General features: G+C 38.6%; 1 protein-coding gene across 1 annotated transcript in view; it reads left to right on the top strand.

The window, feature by feature from the left end:
• The window catches only part of LOC106716047 (atrial natriuretic peptide-converting enzyme), a 40,884-nt gene extending 20,039 nt beyond the window's left edge, over positions 1-20,845 (top strand). The window contains exons 4-17 of the mRNA XM_045682201.1: positions 239-949; positions 5,569-5,709; positions 9,751-9,945; positions 11,341-11,473; positions 11,634-11,786; positions 11,999-12,217; positions 13,780-13,927; positions 14,097-14,145; positions 14,203-14,329; positions 19,410-19,590; positions 19,775-19,928; positions 20,047-20,170; positions 20,244-20,392; positions 20,612-20,845. Of these exons, the coding sequence (XP_045538157.1) occupies positions 239-949; positions 5,569-5,709; positions 9,751-9,945; positions 11,341-11,473; positions 11,634-11,786; positions 11,999-12,217; positions 13,780-13,927; positions 14,097-14,145; positions 14,203-14,329; positions 19,410-19,590; positions 19,775-19,928; positions 20,047-20,170; positions 20,244-20,392; positions 20,612-20,812 (2,685 nt within the window). The 3' untranslated portion in view covers positions 20,813-20,845. The remainder of the gene's footprint in view (positions 1-238; positions 950-5,568; positions 5,710-9,750; positions 9,946-11,340; positions 11,474-11,633; positions 11,787-11,998; positions 12,218-13,779; positions 13,928-14,096; positions 14,146-14,202; positions 14,330-19,409; positions 19,591-19,774; positions 19,929-20,046; positions 20,171-20,243; positions 20,393-20,611) is intronic.
• Positions 20,846-21,505: the final 660 nt, after the last annotated feature.

Here is a 21,505-nt window from a genome sequence, read left to right as displayed (position 1 = left end):
CAATTATACCCGGTCTACTTAAAATTGTGCGTTGCGTTGTGCACTATTTCGACTTGTTATAATAAGTGCGTACCTAAATTTTTAGGTACTTTTTATTAATTCCCTTATTTTTTATAATTAAAACAATTTCATTAAAACAAATAAGAGAACTAAAAACTTACTGCAACAAAAATGGACTTAGCATTCTGTACATTTTATAATCTTTTAATTCTGATCTTTAATTACAATTGTATTGTAGCAGATACCTCAGCCGCCGCAGGCGTCACCCGCACAGCCTCCCCCGGTGCCACAGCGCACGGTGCCCGCGGTGAACCCTGCGCCGTTGCACGTGCCCCCCGCGCCAGCGCCGGCTCCTCATTCCGTGCACCGCGTTGTGACCCCGGCGCCGCTAGCTGTGCCTCCCCCAGCGCCGCCGCGTCGCTCGTCACCACAGCCGCCCCGCTGCGTACCTCCACCGACCCCACCGCGACCTGCACAGCAAGCCCCGCCATCGACCGATACCAACGGAAACCGGCGCACGATGCCCCCGACACCGACACCGACGCAGTCGGCTCGGCTTGACTGCAACAAGAACCCGCAGCCGCCGGCCCCCAGGAAGCCGCCTCAGAAGATGCCAGACACGCCCTATACGCCGCCGCAGAATCAGATCAAGCGTTCCCCGAGTTCTGGCTCCAATATCAGCGTGCGTCAGGACTCTAACGTGTCCTCGGACTCTTTTAGCCAGACCTCCTCACCTTCTTATACGACCAAGACGATGGAGGCGCCGCTACTCCCGCACCAGAACGTTAACAAGAGTCTTAACGCTAAGATAGCGCGCGGCCTGTTGCTGAAGGAGCAGCAGGACAAGGAGTCCGCAAGCACTTCCATCACAAAGAGCATGTCGACACCAGCCTCGTTGCAGACCATCGTCAGGTTCCAGAACGGCAGCAACATGTCTCTGCACCATCGGGTGAGTTAATGCATGCTTACCTACATATAGTCGGACACAAAGCGCATTCAGTTGCAATTATTATAATATGATCCGACCTAATGGAAAAAGACAAAGAATTGTAGACAACTTGGCCTCCGCTTACTTTTAAAAGTTGCGACATCTTATTGAATTAAAAAAACACTCAATAAGGAAATTAATAAATCGCACGTGTAACCTTTTAGACCTCCAAACCAGAAACCGAGATGATAAAAAATATCTGTATTTTAATTTGTCTCGTACACAATTAAGAATCAGGTGGGCCCGCGACATGTGATCAACTATTACAACTACCACTTCACCAGGTTCACTTTTTAATGTGTTTTAAATATGAGAAAACACCGTTTGCAATAGCTAGAGGTAATAATTGGCACATCAAAATGCTTTTAACCCGTCAGATAAAATTTAGAACAGTACCACAGCTGACCGTTGTGCGGATAATCGCCTCGCAACATTTAGTTGCAAGCGAGTCGTAATGGCCACCCAACCACGACACAAGTGCGGCTAGAGCTACATTTAGTTCTATTGACCAATGACAATAACTATAAAATCTGTATTTTATATTTCAAGTTTAGAAAACACACGAATCTTTTTCATCTTAGAGATGGCGTTTCAAAAACATCGAATATTTATTTTTAACATCATACTGTTAAAAGCAGACATTTTCGTTGGAATATGTGGCTATAACAAGACATATAAAATAAAAAGGCGGGAACACTGAATTACGGTGACATATATAACACAGGAAACACAATCTGTTTCGTTAAGACGTCTACTATTCTTACTACTATCCTTGAAAGGCTGTGCAATCTTTTCTCTTTTTCTTCTTTAGTCCCTATTCCACAATACAACTGGAAGTTTGTCTTGCTTTTTAGCCACCTTCTACAAAAATAAACAATATGAAATGTGAATTTTATTTTTGATTTTTTTCTAGAGCAACGTCCGACGTGTATCACTTGCGGCGTAGAACGTTTTATTTCACACTTGAAAGCGTTTTCCGTAAATTACACTTCATTTGATCGCAAATCTCGATTGCGGACTGGATTAAATTGAAAATGTGGATTTATCTGATTATTTCATTAAAGCGAGCATTTTAATCGGAAGAGTATTTTTTTCATTCGAAGGTAAATTCTTTCAGTTATTTAGATTTGAGCTTAATTCTTTTGACGAATTTGTTCGTTACAAATTATGGTAAAAAGAATATAACGATATATAGTAAAAATGTAACTTAAGGACTTTTCTTTAAATAGCTTACATAACAAAAGTGACGTTTCGAGAAAACAACGATAAAATTTAAGAAAAGATAAACGTTACAGTAAGCTTACATGGCAGAAAAGGCAAAGAGAGAAAGGTAGCAATAGACACATATGCAGATTATGTAACCGGAAAAACATTCATCGATTAATCGATACAGATCACAGGGTATAATGACAAATTGTTTGGTTTATATATAATTTCTAACTGACAATGGCGATTATCACAAATATTTGTGCTAGGTCTAGTATTTTATTCACACTCTTTTTAGCAGCTTACAGTTCTATTTTTGTCCCTTTCTCTATTGTCCTCAAAACCCTTTAAAATAATACCCCTTTATAAAAGTAAGTGCATACCTAAGTCATTTTATGTGTGTTCACATACGTCAAGGAACTACAAATTAAATTCATGGTATGAATAGAAAATCACGCGACATGTGGTCGTTGGAGAGTAACGAGGTAGTCGGCGAGGCCGTTGCAATCTCGTCTCAACAAACATAATATGCCTCCCGCCGCTCGGCCGGATGTATTATGTTTGTACATTTAGCTGTCACTGTAGTGAATATGATATTTGACTTTAGTTTTGTTCAGTATATCATACAACTAATATTAATCACGATATAACGGTAGAAAACATTTAGAATAATAGCAAATTGCTCCTCCGCTATGCATTCATTGATGTCTAACGATGAACATAAAGTATAGAGATAATGTAGTAAGGGTTCCAAATAGTAAGAAAGAAAAAAGTTATCTTAGTTGATTTCTTTAATTGTAAACTAAGAATGCTTTTGACTATTTGTGGTTTTATTAGGTTTATGTAAGAGTTTGCCCTGAACAATGACAACGACAACGACAAAGGGAAAGTAAAGGCTTCCAATAACTGACTATGAACTAGATATTTTTTTTATTTTTTTTTATCTTGCGATGCTTACGAAGGAGGCTGCTGAGCGATCACGTGAAAGGTCTGATCCCACTCGGCGACGACGCCATCGTGGGGCAGCTGTTCCCCACGATGTTCCTCGGGCCACCCGGTAATGACACTTCATGCCTTTTATGGAGTTAGTGGGTTGCGAGTGTTCAGGGTGGGGTCCTTAACACTCAAACAGCCTTGAGAAGGCCAAAATGAAAAAGGAGCTAGGTCGAAAGGACTAGCTAAGCGATTAAGGGGTGACGGTTGTGTTCCGAACGGAGATCCCGCCTCCCCTTGTTTGCGCCGGTGGCGACCACCGTGGGGTTTTAGTCGGTGTGAGTCCGACATAATCCGACTCTACGCCCCATAGAGTCGGATAAGCGTAGTCATTTCCCCACGTTAAAAAAAAATATTTTTATCTTGACATTAATTAAAATTGAAATTAAACTATCTACTACAGACTGTCGTTAAACTTGTTATATTTCTATTCTCCTACTTCTTACCCATATCCAATTTCATATCGTCTAATTTTGACGATGTAAAATACTGCTGATAGAGATGTACGAAAGAGTATGGAGAGTACTTATTGTGCCCACCGACCGCAGGGGACTGTTCAGGAAAATTATTTAATTTTAAAAGACTTTTGTAGTGTAAAAAAAACATAATATAGTAGAAATCAAAGAGCGGGAGCTGGAGGCTGGGCAGTTAATTGCACAACTTATGTCAATATATGTCAGCGCCGCAGTCTGAGATCTTATCCCAAGCAAACATAAATGAGGTCCGCCGATACACGTGCTCGTCGCCTCGCGTCGCACACACTTTGCAATTCCGAGATTGCAGTGACCGCTCCGCACTGCATCTGCACTCGATAGATTGCACTGCAACTTGTGCACTTATCACAATGTTGTTTTATTGTTTACGACACTTATTAAACTATGTAATATTTACTACCTATTGAATAATACAGGCAGCGAACATGCTCCTTTAGAAACATTGAACCTAGTAAACAATTGTTTCTACTTTAAAATGTTTTATATCATAAGAAATGTGAGATTACAATGCTAGATTTGTAATAACTCTAGGATTATTGGACATTTTGAAGATTTTATGATGAAAAAAAAAAATGTTTTGACATCATCGGCGGAGGACGCTCTATGGAAATTTTTTTGTGTACTTAAATCTAGAAATATCTCTACTTCGTCTCCACTACTAGTTTGGAAGAGCAAGAAAGTATTCTTTTTACCTTTTGTGAAGTAAAAACAACTAAACATTTATTATAAAGAAACCTAAGTATAATTGCATATGTAGTAAATTTTCATATCTACAATACATATTTTGTGTATTTTATTTTGAAGTAGAACTTTTCAGCAGCTATAAAATGTTCTGTAGGCTGCGAACATTCTCATCATATAACGCGGCTTAGTCTCAAAGGAGTAGAGTCATGACTTATTCAAAAGACAATCTCCCGCTTTTCCGGCGGCTTTGAATGAGCCGTGCGGCCGTACGGGGCGGTGCCTTTGTTGCATTCTATTCACTTATTATGTCCCCGCCTGCACTCTGACACATGGGTATTCTTCGAATAATTCAAAACATCTACGTCTGCATTGAATTTGACACAATTGTGACGATTGCCAACTTGTTGAAATTATGATCCAATTATATATAATGCAATTTTACGAGATTAGATATACAAACATGTTAACGGGTTATGGTTAAATCCTAAAGTGTTTATTAATTTACTTTATACCATAGCCTTCAGGAATGTTCTAATCGTGGTCTACTCTTCTGTGGCAAAAAGCGGTGTGAAACTGTTATAATGAGTGGAAACTTTAACTCTAATCGTTACTAATTTTTCATCCTAAACTCACACGACAGAATAGAATTCAATATATGTAATGCAATCTGAATTTACAGCGCGTTCGCAAAATGTCTGCAAAACGCTTTGTCAGCAAAACTGAGGGATATGCAACTCGTTAGCAGCTCCGACCCGCGCCTCTCTCTCAGACAATGCCACCGTCTCGGTCTCGCTTGTATTTTTCACACGAGTTACTCTGTTGCACACTAGATACTCTTTTTAACTTAAAAATCTTATTAATATTATAAATGCGAATGTTAAGATGGATGGATAGTTGTTACGTTTTAGTATTTTAACATATATTATGTGGCGCAATCATATTATATGGCTAAAACCGTGAAATAATATAATTAATTTCGTAGTTACATATAAATAAAAAAAACAATAATTAGGAAATTTAGAGACGTAGGAATTAGTAGAGGGTTGCAGTTCAACCTTTTTACTATACCACACGATAAAGGGAATACCTATTTCTTTGGAATTTTCTATGAAATTGCAGTTACCAAAAGATTTCATTTTAAAATTATGAAGATTGATTTTCTAAGGCTTTGGAATATCTACTTATTTACATATGTTGTGTCAGATGTTGCGGGAGATGCGCGGAGCGAGCGGCGATGGCTCGGGTCACAAGTTCCGGCTGGTACAGCTCGCGCTCAACGCAGTGGCAATACTCGCCATCACCGCCGCGCTCTTCGCCTATTTCCGAGCCAACCCAGCCGTTCAGGTGTGTACCAATACGATTAAGTTTAATATTAGATGCTGGTAAACGACGAAGCGACCGCTCTTTGCATTCACACACTTTTTTATGAAATTGCACGTGCCGATATCTGTAGAAAATTAAACCACTCTTAACGTCTTCACACATTATACTGACTCAATCTCTTCAACTAGAACTATCAGTTCGATATCAATCAGCCGTCAACTACGTGATCAACGCTTCGGTCACCAGTGGTTATCAAATAGCTCGACTTCTACTATATCTATCGGTCGTTATTCGAATTTCAGAAGCAGGCGTACTCACTTTACATAAGTTAGTTAAGTTGCCTTACATTTAAAAACAAATTGATAAATTAAAGAGACAAAGATGAAAATCATTGAAAATATCATTTCAAAATTATATACATACGTGTACCTCGTAGACAGAGCGTAGGTGTCGCCATTTCAACGACCCTTGGTGCCAGTGCGCCGACAAATGCGAAAATATGCTCAAGGGCAGACGTGCCACGTAAGCGCTCATTAAGTATCTATATTGTGTCAAATACGTAGAATTACCTTAGAATTTCTCTTAATTGTTTGTTGACGTTTGTCACCATCATTAGTGGTCTAATTTTGTGTGTTGTGATCTTTTTATCTCATGTTAGAAATATATCGTAACCGAAATAAAAAGTCGTAGACGTTAGAATCAACATCTGTTGCACGAATGAGCCAACTTGTCCAGTGCAATACCACATGCTAAGTGGCAGCAAATCTGCGTTTCGCCTCTTGAGTGAGTGTAGGAGGCCTAATTTTAGTCCTCTTTCCCTTCCCATCCTTTTCTTGTAAAGGGGAAGTGGATAGAATATCCTCTTTCTGAGTATCGCCTACACCTTCGATTAAAAGCAGGCAACGCATCTGCAATCGCGGATATTTATGGGCAGCGGTCGCTTCGCCATTACGGTGAATTGAGGTCGCATGCTCATTTGCCACCTTATGATATAAAAAAAATGTTTTCATTATTTTACACCACAAAAGCTACTCGTATATAAAGATAAAGATAAATATTTATTTCAAAATTTATTTCTTTTATCTTTTTTAAATATAAAATGTTTCGATACTTATCTAAGAAAAAAAAAACAACGGATGCTTTTTAATGTTAAGACGAAATGTAAGTTAGAAACAACCGGCGTTTTTAAGTTTCGTGTACGAATTTCAAAAGACATTTGTTATCGTTTGCTTGTTTTCAATTCCAGGAGACGTTTGTGCAATTTCTATTCATTAGTAAAGTTCGCAAAAACTTCATTGTAAAGGCAGCATTATTGAGAAAGAGATTTTACAAGGTTTCCCTTGAATCTGACCTCCGCAGGGATTGTTAGTGAGTTATACAATGGTCAGAGGTAGATGTTTTCTTTTGGAATTTTCAATAATGCCTTGTTAACTCAAACATTGTAAAGATATATTCACTCGAATTGCAAATATTTATATGAGTGTGTGAAAATTTTGTTTTCAAAATGTAATTGTTTTCGTTAAAAATGATTTTTTAACCTGTCTGTGAAATTAAATATTTTGAAAGTATCTTGCACTAAGTTTCAGTATTTCAACGAGAATTACAAAAAATTTTAAACCTTGTCAGAATTCATAAGAAGAAGGCTGTTGAGGAGCCTAAATTACGTACTAATTATTCAAAGAGCTATTGTACGACATCTATTGTATCCGTTACAAAGTTTTTGTACTTTAAGAAGGCCTCAGAAGAAACCTTCGTTTTTATTATGAATTATAGAGAACTTTATTATTAATAGAAGCTATAAATATATATGTTATATACACATTACTTTGATATGGTTTCATATTTGCTTCACAATGCATTACTAAACATCAAAAAATTATAAATCAATATAATGATTATACGATGTATCACAAAATTCTATGATTATCTATTCTTATTTTATATTGAAAACATAAAAACATATAGATTTTTTTTTTATATAAGACGTAAGCGTCGGTAGCTCAGGGGTTTAGAACTTGACCTGTATTCTGCAAGTCCTGGGTTCGAATCCCGCCGTGAAACAATGTGTTTTTCGATTTTCGTTGTACATACGAGTATGTATGTACATTTTTGTTAGTGATAATGGTCTGTCTTAAGTTAGGAAAAGTATTTTTAAAAACCATACTTTACTAACTCTAATTTTTTAATTAAAATAATCTACAGGCACAGTGCTCGAGTTAATCCTTCTTTAATTATCCGAAGCGTTAACTCTTTGCTAGAGTCAACAAAATTTCCCTGTTAGTTATCAAGTCCATAACTACCCCGGCGGCTGACTGAGCATGCCGAGGCCTAATGTCAATACTAATCCCAAACCTCACAGATAAGAAACAAAACTCCTTAGTTTTTCGAAAATTGACAATGCTTAGAACAGACAAATTTAGTAATGAAGTACGTTGGCAAATAATATAGATGACAAGGAGCGCTGTTCTTTGAATAACTTATTAAATACTGGCGACCCGCCCCGGCTTCGCACGGGTGCAATGCAAAATATACCTACTACAGAATAAATGCACAATTTATTTAAGGTACTTAAATGGATAAGGATTAATGCTGTATTGTTTAAAATCACTTCGCGGACTTTTTTGTTGAACTTTTTAAGGTGAACAATACTGTAGTACATTATTTTGGTCTATCTCGTAGGGTTCAGCCAGCGTTTGCAATATAAGCGCAAAAAAACGTGCTTATTTACGACATCACATTAGAAAACTTTAAATTTCAGTGTTTCTCTACTATATTATGCATTTATTATACATACAAACCTTCCTTAAGAATCACTCTATCTATTAAAAAAAACCGCGTCAAAATCCGTTGCGTAGTTTTAAAGATCTAAGCATACATACGGACATACAGCGAAAGCAACTTTGTTTTATACTATGTATTGATTATATAAGAACTTGTGATAACAAATAACATTCATAAATATTAAAGTAAAAAAATAATTCAGTTATAGTTGGTAATAACTATGCAATGAAAATATTTCCATGTTTATATTTTGCTTTACCTTGCCCATTACTATTACTTTTTCCATATGACCTGATGATTTGAACCTGTGAAGTACTCGTACATAAGATTGCGCTTTTAAACCGCAGTTCAAACGTCTCGCACGAAGTAGGTCAAGTGAGGAATTGCCGTTTATTCCGTTCAGAAAACTTTTCTTCGTCTCAGGCATTCGACGGGAGACAAATTGTTTTTGCAGCTTTGTATTCTTGTTATGCATGTATAATTTGTACACTTTGTAATTAACGAGCTTAAGTGTTTATTGAAACTTAAATATCTGCGTGGTTTTTTTTTATAATGAGAGTGAATTATGTATTGATGCGTCTTCTTGGTCCTGAAAAATGAATGGCGTGGGGTCGTAATATAAAATATGTATTATTTTTAAAATACCTAGAATTTCCTACTTAGAAGTCATTTAGAGTGAATAATCCCTCGCTACATATTTGTAAATTTTTTATTATGTGAATTATCTAAGGTAGAAAAACAATTTAAATGAATAAAATTTCTTGCAAAATTCCAGGTCTACCCTCATTTAAGCGAGCGCGTTTGTTCCGCTTACAAAAAAATCTCATTTTAATTAGCAACGTTTCGGCCAAAATAATGTTTAGAACTAGGAGGCCGGGGAATGTGGGATCATTGTATGAAAAAGTTAATGTACGGATGCCTCGGGGCTCGCTACATGCCCGCTTTTATATTACGCATACTCTATTTAAATTATTTTCTTAGGACTTTTTTACTTAGGTTAATTAAAATATATTTGAAGGAGAATTATAAATACATGTAATATTACTAAATCAACTAGAGATTTTTTGTTTAATTTTATAGAAAAGAAAAAATTGCTCTTTTTGTAATTAGAAAAATCTGAAATTACTGGACGTATGTAATAACTCTCGCCCCATTCCTATTCTAAAGGACCTCCAACTTCCTTATTATAAAGGAGTAATAAAATAAATGAGGAACGCCAAACACAGACTGATGTAAAATTTTTCCATTAATGAAAGAACTTTATAAGATGTTTACCCGCAGTACGTGTCCCAAGTGGTGAACCGGTCGGTGATAGTGCCTTGGCCGGCGCCGGCGGAGCCCCCGGGCGCGCGTAACCCCGCGCCCGGCGTCTGTCTGCCCGTAATCGTCTCCTTCTGTCACCAGCATCGCATTTCGTACAACTTTACCGTCTTCCCCAACTACATCGGCCACTTCGGCCAAAGGGACGCTCAACAGGTGAGTGCTGTCACAATCTTATGCTGTTACTGTGCTGAACTTGTAGTAACAAATGATTTAACACCTTTTGCATAAACAAAAGCTTGGTCTTTTTTTTAAATTCTATTTAAATAAGATCAAAAGTTGAAGCCCAACTTGGCTCCAACGGTCAGAATGAGATAGTGAAAGTGGGACGTGATTCCACGCTGACTGCAGAGATCAGGACGTGTCGTGTTTACAAATTAATTAATAGTGAGCGAGCTAATGATAACGAGCTGTCAATTAACTTCGCTCCCTCCGTATTCAGTAACAAACTTACTGTCAAGCGATTTCATCTAGATTGATTTTATTTAATTAGTATGGTATTTGAAATTTGACATTATTTTGACTTTTGACGTTTTTCCTTCTGGCGTTGTAAGGTTTAAACTAGTCTCACGTACGAGTAAAAAGTTAATCAAAGCCACATGTACCGCAACAAAACAGTGATATTACTAGTTATTCTATCTATTAAATTTCTTCCCATATAACTAATATAAATATTCAATACAATTTCATTTCTTAGCTTTAATAAGACGGGTTGCTTGGCTACACAGATCTCAAAATCTAATTTCTCGACGCCAGCTCCAACTAGCGTTAATAAATAACCCTTTGTCGGTGAATTCCGACAGGCAGATGTTAAACGCACCCACCATTGTAGCAGTGACGTTGATTGATACCACTTCGATGAAAGCAACCCCTTAATTACTGTAGATGTCGTGTTTACGACGACTGTATAGTTCATTGTTGCGTAGGCTACGTGGCCTACGGCGTAGCATTTGGTTATCAAATTTACTTTTTTTAAAGTGGAAAAGAAAAGACTAAAGTTACAAATGATACTAATAAATGGTTATAATGACTGGAAACTACTTAAATGTTGATGACGCAATCAACAGATATTTGCGACACGCGAGTTCGTAACGTCATGAAAAAAAAAATTTGATGTGATTTTTTGATGCACTTTATGGCGCTATACAAGTATATAAATTTTGTCGATAACGTTACGAAACCGTTCTCACGATTGTTCGTGCTAGGCCTGTGTATCTCAACGACCATATCAAAACGGTGGTTTCTAGCGATTTTAAATATTTTCGTTAGTGATATGGCCGGGGTGTGAAATTAAAGACCGGAGGCCATCGAACTGGCCGGCGGCGGACGCGTGCTTGTGGCTTCCGATCACTTAATCGGCTCCCACATCGCTCGCGCCCATTACCCGCACTGATCGAATTCTAAAATGAACTTTAGGAAAATGTCAATTTGCTAAATCAATCGGGAAATGTTCCTTAACTACTGTTCAACTTAACACTTGATTTAATATAATTTCAATCAGAAACTTTACTATCGTATTGATATCAAAAAGTTATTAATGTCTCGTGTCAGGATTTGGAGATATACGACGCGGTAGTGGACGTGCGGTGCTACGAGCTGACGGCGCTTTTTCTGTGCTCGCTGTTCGTGCCCAAGTGCGGCCCGCTCGGCCACATGGTGCGTCCCTGCCGCAGCCTCTGCCAAGGTCAGTCTCCACCTGCCCCTAACTGCCCTCGCCTTCATATATACAGTTCGGGTCACTCGCCGTATATATTGTATTTATTGACCAATTAAAAAAAAATCTTTAAAATATTGTCTCAAAAACAATCCTTAACTAAGGACTTCGATCGTTAACGACTACACAGAAACAATGCGGCGATGCGGGTTCTTCCTGGAAGTGTTTGGTCTTTCGATGCCGGACTACCTCCAGTGCGAGATATTCCCGGAGTCCACGGACACGGACGTCTGTCTCGGCAACAGAGAGGTCAAGGAGGCTCGGATCAGGGCCGCTAAGCCGGGTAACTACTCAAGTTCTTTATATCTGGAAGCAAATAATTCATTTATTTTTTATTACATACGAGTAGAAAGAGGCAAACGACGGCTAACTTAAGTTATTTGACCCATAAATATGATGTCAACACGTGAAAAATAGGAACGGAAAAAAGTATCGAATGGAGATGGAATATTGTCTCTACGATTGTATGGTTTGATTTGATGTATCGGTGCGTAGTGTGCCCGAGCGGGTTCCAGTGCGACGTGCGACGCTGCATCCCGCACGACTGGCGCTGCGACGGGCACGTGGATTGCGCCGACCGCTCCGACGAACTTAACTGCCGCGTCTGCAAGCATGGCGCTGACCTGCACTGCGGCAACCAGCGCTGCGTCTCGCAAGTGCACCTTTGCGATGGCCGCGTCGACTGTCCATGGGGGCAGGATGAGAGGAATTGTCGTGAGTACTTCTGGTCACCTATATCAATAAGTAACCTGTTTAAGAAACTTCACCAATTCCTGTGTACGTTTGTAGTTACCTCTAACATAGGTTGATGACAAATTCGAATGTTTGAATATAGTATTAATACGTATATATGTTCTGTGTATGCTCTTATCTTGCAGCCGGACTGCAATTTCGATCTTGGATTTCAGCCAAGAATACATAGAGATGTACTAGCACATGGAAATCGGTCAATTTATAGAAATTTGTGATTTAGCTGTTAAAAAGTTTAATTCCATTATATAGTTATTCTACTTACTCATATATTTGCCCTTTGTAAATAATAAATTATTTAACACGGTATTCTTGCTAATGATGAATTAATAACCATTTACAACAAAATTAAACTATTTATTTATTTCTAGTAAAATGTAATATAGAATATTGTATACTTACTCGTACACATTTCAATAATAGACATATCAATTTTACAGAACAAATAAGTTAATGTTACCATTTTGTAAGCTTTCAATTCAATTGCATTCAATAGCCAGCGAATGATTTATGAAAATCTCTCCAATTTCCGAAGTCAACGTGGAGCGATAAAAATGTTCCATTTTCTATGCGATCGCCGCATTGTACGTAAATCAAATCCACTGCCACGGACACATGCAACATTCATTCAATTCACTGATCATTAGGTACTATAATTTTTAGTCAATAAATGTTAGCAATTATTAAATTGATTTATCTGAAAATGTTCACATTAATAGTCGTAACTTTTTATTAATGGTAAGCTAAAAGAGTGCGAGAAATAATTTAAATGACCTCAAACTGACTAGGATAGACATATACTTAGGACTTGACGAACGTCATATACATGAAACGTGTGGTAAGTCCATGTCTAATAGAAACCAGTCCCTGCTGACCTATGTACGGGATATATATTAGTGATGCAACGGATGTCTGTTTCCGTTTCCGCAAGTGCGAAAGTTCCGCGCGCTTTTCAACATCCGTTTCTGCTTCTGTTTCCGCTACTTTTATAACTTTACGACGGCTGAGAGAACCAAATGCGCGGCGCGAGACGCGCAGTCCGTGCGTCGCATTTGTTTGTTTACGTACTTTTTCGTGAATTTAAGCGCGTAATATTTTATACGGCTATTTGAAACAATCAGTTTCTCTTGCTGGAATAAACTGTCTAGTTGTTGTCGATATAAAATTTGACAACTGGGAAAATGTGTCTATTTCATACTTACGAGTTATTAAATGTACTTTTGAATAAGTGATAACCATGTAATATATCATCATCATTTTTATCATCAGCTCACTATACATCCCCACTGAGGGGCTCGGAGCCTACCCCAAATTAGGGGTGACTAGGCCATAGTCAACCACACAGGCCCAGAGCAGCTTGACTTCACACATGTTTTTTTTTCTTCATATTATTTACACTTCTATTTCCGCATCCGTTTCCGTTTCCGTTTCTGATAAAATTTATTTTTGACATCTGTTTCCGTTTCTGGTTCCGCTAAGACACTTCCGTTGCATCACTAATATATATTATCGAGTGTGTACGGCAGTGCGACTGAGCGAGGCGACGGGCGATGTGGGGCGCGGCGAGCTGCAGGTGTACCGTGCCGCTAATCAGTCCTGGTTCCCTGCCTGCATCGCTGCTCGTGCGCTCGACTCCGCCACCGCGCACAAGCTCTGCTCCATGCTCGGATACTCGTAAGATCCCTCTCTGTAATATCCGTCCGTACTTGTATACGTCCCGTGCTTGTATGTACGAGAAACGCAACGAGAAATTTGGGAGACCTAAAAAATTCTCCGTCGAAGGACATCTTCTAGTGAGATTTTTGTTAACCGGAATCAAATTTAACCTCTTAATTTCTTGTAGTTTGGTGAACCGCAGCAGCACAGTGGGCGGCATTGGTCGCGCGGGGCGCATGCACCCGCACGTTGGGCTCGAGCACGCGGAGCACTTGCACTCTGAGCACGCGCACGCCGAGCAGGAGCACGGTGCGGCACAGTCCTTCCGCGCCTTCCAGCGCCGCGAGGGCGGCCTGCTGCGCGAGTTGAAGGACTGCCGGCACGACTCTGCGCACATACACCTCGTCTGCAACAATTACGGTGAGTTTTTGGAGCTGTAGAAGAGCTAGGACTAGCCTCTAGAACGAAGTTATTTGGAACCTTACTACTTACAAGTTAATACCTCGTTGTACAGAACGGCATCAGGTATTGATTGATAAAGAATCGAATTAGTGATCTTCTCGAGCTTCTGTGTTCTTCGCAAAATTTCAGCATGTTTATATCACAATATTATATTATTATAATTCACGTATTTTCTGCATTGTTAGTAAAAGTAGTTTATTCTAAAAAGCGTTGGAAAAATATTGGACTACGTCAACGCACCCGGTATTTTGACTTGTTAATATAGCGGGCGTCTGCCGCGTTATGTGCTTACTCGTAAATAAACAAAAACACGGGGAGTCCGGACGGGCGTTGCGTCGTCCGGTGCATGCAAAGCATTCCACTACAGTTTTAATAAAATAACGCGCACATTTCAGCGGCGTTGCCGGACTCGGCTCGTCGCTTTACAACAAAGGGAATTAAATAGGTTGCTACTTTGTTTGCAGGAACATAATCGCTAACTCATACATAAAATCCGCTCAACTCTAAAATTCCTTTCAATTGAATTTTCAAGTCCACTCGATCGAGGAGTTTAGTTCCCAATTAAAAAAGTTTTACTGTTCCTTTTTCTTTAAAAGATTTTCCTCGGTTTTGTTATTGAATACTGGTAGCAAAGGAATTTTTTATTGTTTTTACTCAATTACGTCCAGAAGCGTAATGGTCTTTTATACTCGTATACACGTGTATTATCAATCGATCAAAGCACATTTGTAATTCGATTGGTGTTTCGAATGTTCAAAGGTAGCTTTATCTACAGCTCGTTTAGTGTCGAAACTTTAATGGTGTTTGGTTGACTACAGACTACTGAATTTCTTCGCCGATATCTGCAGGTTGCATCGCGAGGTTTTTCTTAAACTTTAAAGCCATAAATGTACATATTAAATTTGAAAATGGAAAACATACATTGGTACATGTGAGGGATGCTTGATGATTGAACAAATCCGTTGCTTAACCATTGCTCCACCGACTCAGTAACCTTGACGTGTCCTGCATAATTTTTACAATCATAATAAATATATTATTTTTCTTCAAAAAGCTAACAATATGTTTTTAATCTTTCGTTTTTTATCATTACGAGTTTATGAGCGCCATGATTGAATCGAAAAGTTGAATAAATGGAAACTGCCTCATTATTTGTAAGACGCGAGCACTGAGGGTGATGTGTAGCGTAAATAAGGTTTTCCAGTGATGAAAATTTTGTGTAAAATATTGTGATCCTTATCATTTAAATTGAAAGAAAAGAGACAAAAATACAACAATGTTACGGCAGGGAAAAACTTTTGAAATTAATTGAATAAACAAATGTCTGTGTTGACATATAAAAAGAAATTATGTGCATAATTTGTTTGGACTCGCAGAGATTAAGTGATACTGGCCGACAAACTTATCCGAGCCTGCGAGGGGGCTGCTTTAATCGCGGTTAGTTCTGTCAGAATATATAGAAAACTTTCTCAGGCATGAAAAATTACCTACAACATTAGTCATGACGTGATACAGTCCGTCAAGAATATTAGAGGAGGCGCGAATGTGTTATTGTATTTTTTTCACCGGACAAGCCGCGAGTATTAATTAAACAAGTCATTTAGCTAGTAAGTTACTGCTAAGTGTTATACTGCTCGTGTTAGGGACACGGTGAGGGGAGGGCGTAGGGGGAGGTTGCTGTCACCTCCAGATTATTCTACTTAATTTTATTTTGCCAACTTACTGTATTGAAGACTCAGGTTCCAATAGGTGCCAACAATTGTGTTTTGTTACAAATGCACAATTACAATTGAATGATACTAACAATTATTCAATCCGCTTAATTAGTAGTCTCTGATCACAAACTTTAAACTGTATACATCAAGAATGTAAACAATTTTTTTTAATATTTCGATTTCATTGCTTTGTTGTTCTTTCACACGTTAGTTAGGTTTTCCTGGTTAAAATTTTTTATGACTTGTTATATTAGTTTGTTTAAAAGACAAAGCTATTATAAATTCAAAATAGCTATAGATTGCAACCACGACTTTCGTAGAGTACAATTTTAAAGCACTTAAAGTTATTTCATTCGAACCACCAACAGATTTTTAAATGAATTTGAAATGAAATAACAAAGTTATTATTTCATTACAAAGTCATGATTCGAACAAAACACTTCGCTTAAAACATTTGTACTATGAAAAGTTTTACCAACTTTGAGAAGCTCGAAAACTGATGTTAAATCTCCTCCGCAAAATCAATTTCAGTCTTGTTCGTAAGAATTGTAAGTATATTTTAAAGTTAAATCATTTTAAGTGTTGAATAAGATTCTGTCTAGAACGATGATAGGTCTAAAAAGAAAATAGATTGTAATCTAGGCACTACTGAGCTCCGAACATAATATCATAATGTTACTGGAGGAAAATGGTGTGTATACCCTCGAATCCATTCACACTCGAAGAACTTAACATTAAACAGCGTGTTTTGTCCACTGTCCATGCTCGTATCCTCACTCACTTCGGGTATGTAAGTAGACGCAATTATGATGTATCCATTAAGCTGTTAGTAGCGCAAAGAAAAGTAGAAGACACTAGGGCATGACGAAGATCCCCATGAGGCGAACAAACTATGCTTGCATTTATGTGCAAAAAAGCAACAGCCCGGAAACAATGAAACGACTGAAAAGAAGATGAAATGCACAACATATCAGGGTTGGTAATGCCTAGAATTTTAGTTTACTTCTTTAGTTTAAAGATACATGAAATTTCATTTTGTTTCACGACATTATTCAGAGACACATTTGGAAGTAAAAATACGTCGTCCATGTTCCCATGAGTGATATAAAAATATCAATATTGGAGATCGTAAAAAGGGATGTCACAATAACAACAAAAGACACCTTTGTCATAAAAAATTCTCATCAACGAAAATAATATCTGCCGCCGACCGCCCTTACGTTTTTACACAATTTTTACTAAAACAAAAATTAAAGCCACGGGCCTCAAATAATGTCTTTGTGCATTTGTTGAAGTCAGCCCTTTCATCAAAATAAAATCTAAGCAAAAACCCTTTTTGTTGCCTTTGAATTTGATTCACGGGTTGGAAGTTAATTCTTTAATTTACATGTTTGCTTTATAATACAATGGAAGGGTTAGTCACTATAGCTAGTGTATTCTTCATAGATTTTAGTATTTATATAATTAAATAAACGAAAAATACGACATTTCTTATTTATGTAGAAAGCAGTTATGTTGAGCCGGGCGACACCTGCCGCAACACGAAGCTTCTCCATCTCAATTATAATTAAACTTTTTGTAATCCCTGCAAATTACATCAGAGAAAAACAAATTACTGCTCGCTAAAATTGTATCCTTGTCGCTCTGAATTAATTTCACCGACAGAATTGACAAAAACATTACCGACGTAGACAAATGAAGTGTCTGACAGTTCTAAGTTTATCTTATTAAGTAAATTCACATTGTAATCATCTCATGTGTCTTAAAGTAATAGTCCGTTGACATATTAAGTTTTACCTAAATTTAACAGAATATAACTACAATCCCACCTAACCTAACCTAACTATATCACTTGCGATGAAAAAGTCTTTGAGGTTTTTTGACCCGCTTCCGACTGAGCTGTGACGTCAAGTACACAATTTACATACATTGGCCTCTACCACTACGATGTATTTCCACATATGTACGAAGATTGTTTTAGGATAGACGCAAAGGCAACCTTTTCACTCAACTCGAAGTGGTTAGGCGCCGGAGTTCAAATTGACAAATCCAGGTTTAATCTCCCAAATCTACCAATGTTTTTTCGAATTTCACTTGTAAATTTATTCGACATTATATGCGAAGAAATTCAGAAATGTGTGTAAAGTCAACCAATCTGGGTTGGGCGTGCGTAGTTGTCTCAGGCCTAGTCAGGCTCGAGTCCATCGGTGGAGACGTAAAGACAGCGATACAGTTCTATTTAAACTTGGATAAAAGTGTTAAAAAGTGAGCTCGGATGAAGGTAGAGTTAATGAGTTAACTTAATTATTCCGGCCGCATCGCACCGCTCCTCTGAATTAATTAAACATCAGGTCGATCCTCTGAAGCGCGGAGAAAATGTTTTATTAAGCAACCAAATTACGAGCAGGAATCCAACGCTATTTGTTATATTGGCATCTCGTTTTAAAATTATAAGTGCACTCACAAATAAGCAATGGTTCAGTGTTTAAAATCTCACATTATTCATGGCTCCCATATAAACACATTTAGTTAAAATTGAACATTGTGATATTTGAAGTAACTTTTTACTTGAACTCTTGTATTTTATCAAGACTACACCGTATTAAAAGTACTTTTGTCTTGGTCGCTTCAGAAGTAAATTCGCTCGGTTCCATTATTTATTCCTCGTAATGTGATTCTTTATTCACATCAGTTGGCTCAAGAAACATTAAAGGGGTTATATTTCAACTTCAAGTTACGCAGAGCTCCCACTGGTCCACATCATTACGCAGACGACCGCAGCCGACCGCAGCTGAGCACAGCCGCTTGTCACCGTGATGAATGAACAAGAACAATTCGGAGTTTCCCGTTAAACAGCGCTTTGCACTTTTCTATACCTAATGTCTGCAAACGAAGCAAATTAATTTTAATATTTCAACCATGAAGAGTTCAGATATAAACGTAAAAAATACTTTTGTCATGCACTCACTGTCTCCTAACGGGCCATTGATTTTATTTACATTATTAGGAATATCTTTAGATCTTATAAATACAAAGTTCCATTGAAGATGCGAGCGAGGCGTGCGAGGTGGCATAATATTGAGGCAAATCAACAAACTTTTAATTGAACGAGTCAAAGTTGGAAACTAGGTTATAAACAAATATTAAACGGGTATCAAATTTCAATAAACACTTTCCGATTCAAGTTTGTACGAGACGGACGTAAATCCTTTAAATATTTGTTTTTGGTAAAGCGTAAAGATTATTGAATCTTTAATAAATATTTAACAATATATATTTTGCCAGTTATGTACTCAATAGCGTAATTATGTTTTCATGTGCAGAGTGCGGCAAACGTCGAACAATAGGTGGAGGCACGAAGCGCATCGTGGGCGGCGTGGAGGCGTCGCCCGGCGATTGGCCCTTCCTGGCCGCTATCCTCGGTGGGCCCGAGGAGGTGTTCTACTGTGCCGGCGTGCTCGTCGCCGACCAATGGGTCCTCACAGCTTCGCACTGCGTCGGCAAGTGAGTAACCGCCTTTATAAATTTCTTTATGACCAGAACGGCAAGAGTCGCCACCCTGAACATGGGCACCTTCGAACACTCTTCAAATGATTTCCATAACCTTATAATTAAACTGTTTGATAGCCATACTCTGAATCCGTTATTTCCTGGTCTTGAATGAATTAAATACTGTAACTTTCTCCAGTCATTCGGACGTAAATGGATGGACGATCCAGCTGGGCATTACGCGGCGGCGTTCGCACGCCTACTACGGCCAGAAGGTGAAGGTGCGCCGCGTCGTGCCGCATCCGCTCTACAACGTAGGCGTCGCGCACGACAACGACATCGCCCTTTTCCAGGTACCTCGTCCGCAAATACATAGATTGTGAGCAGATCTATTGGCCGTTAGGGCGAGGGTTACACAATAATCACCCAATGCTGAGATATTTGGTAAAGTGCATCATGTAATAATCGCAGCTGGCGGTGCGCGTGCGATATCACGAGCAGCTGTCCCCAGTATGTTTGCCGCCTGCGCGGCGCTCGTTACTGCCCGGTACAGTCTGCACCGTCATCGGCTGGGGCAAACGCGACGACAAGGACAGTTAGTATACAAGTCATGTAAATACGGCTGTGCCAGCCCGCAACTAGGGGCTGACTATGTTTCATGTGTTCAGTGTCTGAGTACGAGCCGGCGGTAAACGAGGTGGAGGTGCCTGTGCTGAGCCGCGAGTTGTGCAACCAGTGGCTCGAGCACCGTGACCTCAACGTCACCGCCGGCATGGTCTGCGCCGGATACCCCGAGGGCGGCAAGGACGCTTGCCAGGTACACATCATTAGTGTTTTCCTCGTTTAATTTTTGTTTGGTGTCGTAGAGTTCTACATAGTTTAGAAATAATCAAAGATATAGGCAGTTCTACGCCATAACATGTAAACCATCACCCGTTCTGACAAACCAGCAGATTTTTTCTGTTCAAAAATAAAAACGTAGTAACTTGTCTCTGTCAAAGTATCACAGCATAATATATAAAATTAATAATTACAGGGTGACTCGGGAGGACCGCTCCTGTGCAAGGACCCCGACGACCCGTCGCGCTGGTATGTCGGCGGCATCGTTTCCTGGGGCATCAAGTGCGCGCACCCGCGGCTGCCCGGCGTTTACGCGTACGTGCCCACCTATGTACCCTGGATCCTACGCCAACTACAGCTTTATAACGACGACAACGCGCCCTCTGACGACACTTGAACTGCGCGGCTCCATCGGGAGTTGTTGACGTGGGACTTGTTGTACCGTTAATTTTTGGAGACTATAATGTGAAATTATCTGTTTTCCAAAAGACTGGTTCCATTTTTATTTCTTATGATGTTTGCAGTGGTTGACAGATAGAGAATCTGTACTTTTAAAAATCAATCACAGGGGGCTATAAAGCTAAATTTAAAAACATTGGCACTTCATTGATTAATTATATTTTGATTTCTTAAGAAAATCTCCAAAATTAATGGTGAAACGGATAATTGTTATTACCACGTTATAACTGTGTTATTAGACTTGTATTTATACGAAAATGACGAGATGTGGAAACTTTTGACAATAATAAATAATTCATTGACAATAATATTAAACTTTGGACAATAAATTTACAAATAATGACAATATATATATTATATGTAAAATGTTTTATTAGTACATATAGGTGTATAGTCGCTCGAGGCGGCCGTTTGTTGTTGTGATGGCCGTCACGAACGTGACAGGACGCCGCATTGTTGTACTGAAGTTTACAATACTTTTTTAATAAACTTTGTCATTTTCTCTCGAAACCTTTTTGTCGAGACGTGACGCTAAGTTGCATTAATACTGACTTGTTTAGGAGTGCTAAGACGCTTTAGGATAAATGAACTAGCTAGTAGTGGAGAAAAGCTTTAGAAATTTTTACATGGT

Source organism: Papilio machaon, chromosome 2 (assembly GCF_912999745.1).
Source record: "Papilio machaon chromosome 2, ilPapMach1.1, whole genome shotgun sequence".
Lineage (NCBI taxonomy): Eukaryota > Metazoa > Arthropoda > Insecta > Lepidoptera > Papilionidae > Papilio > Papilio machaon.
This window is presented reverse-complemented; position numbering and strand designations above follow the sequence as displayed.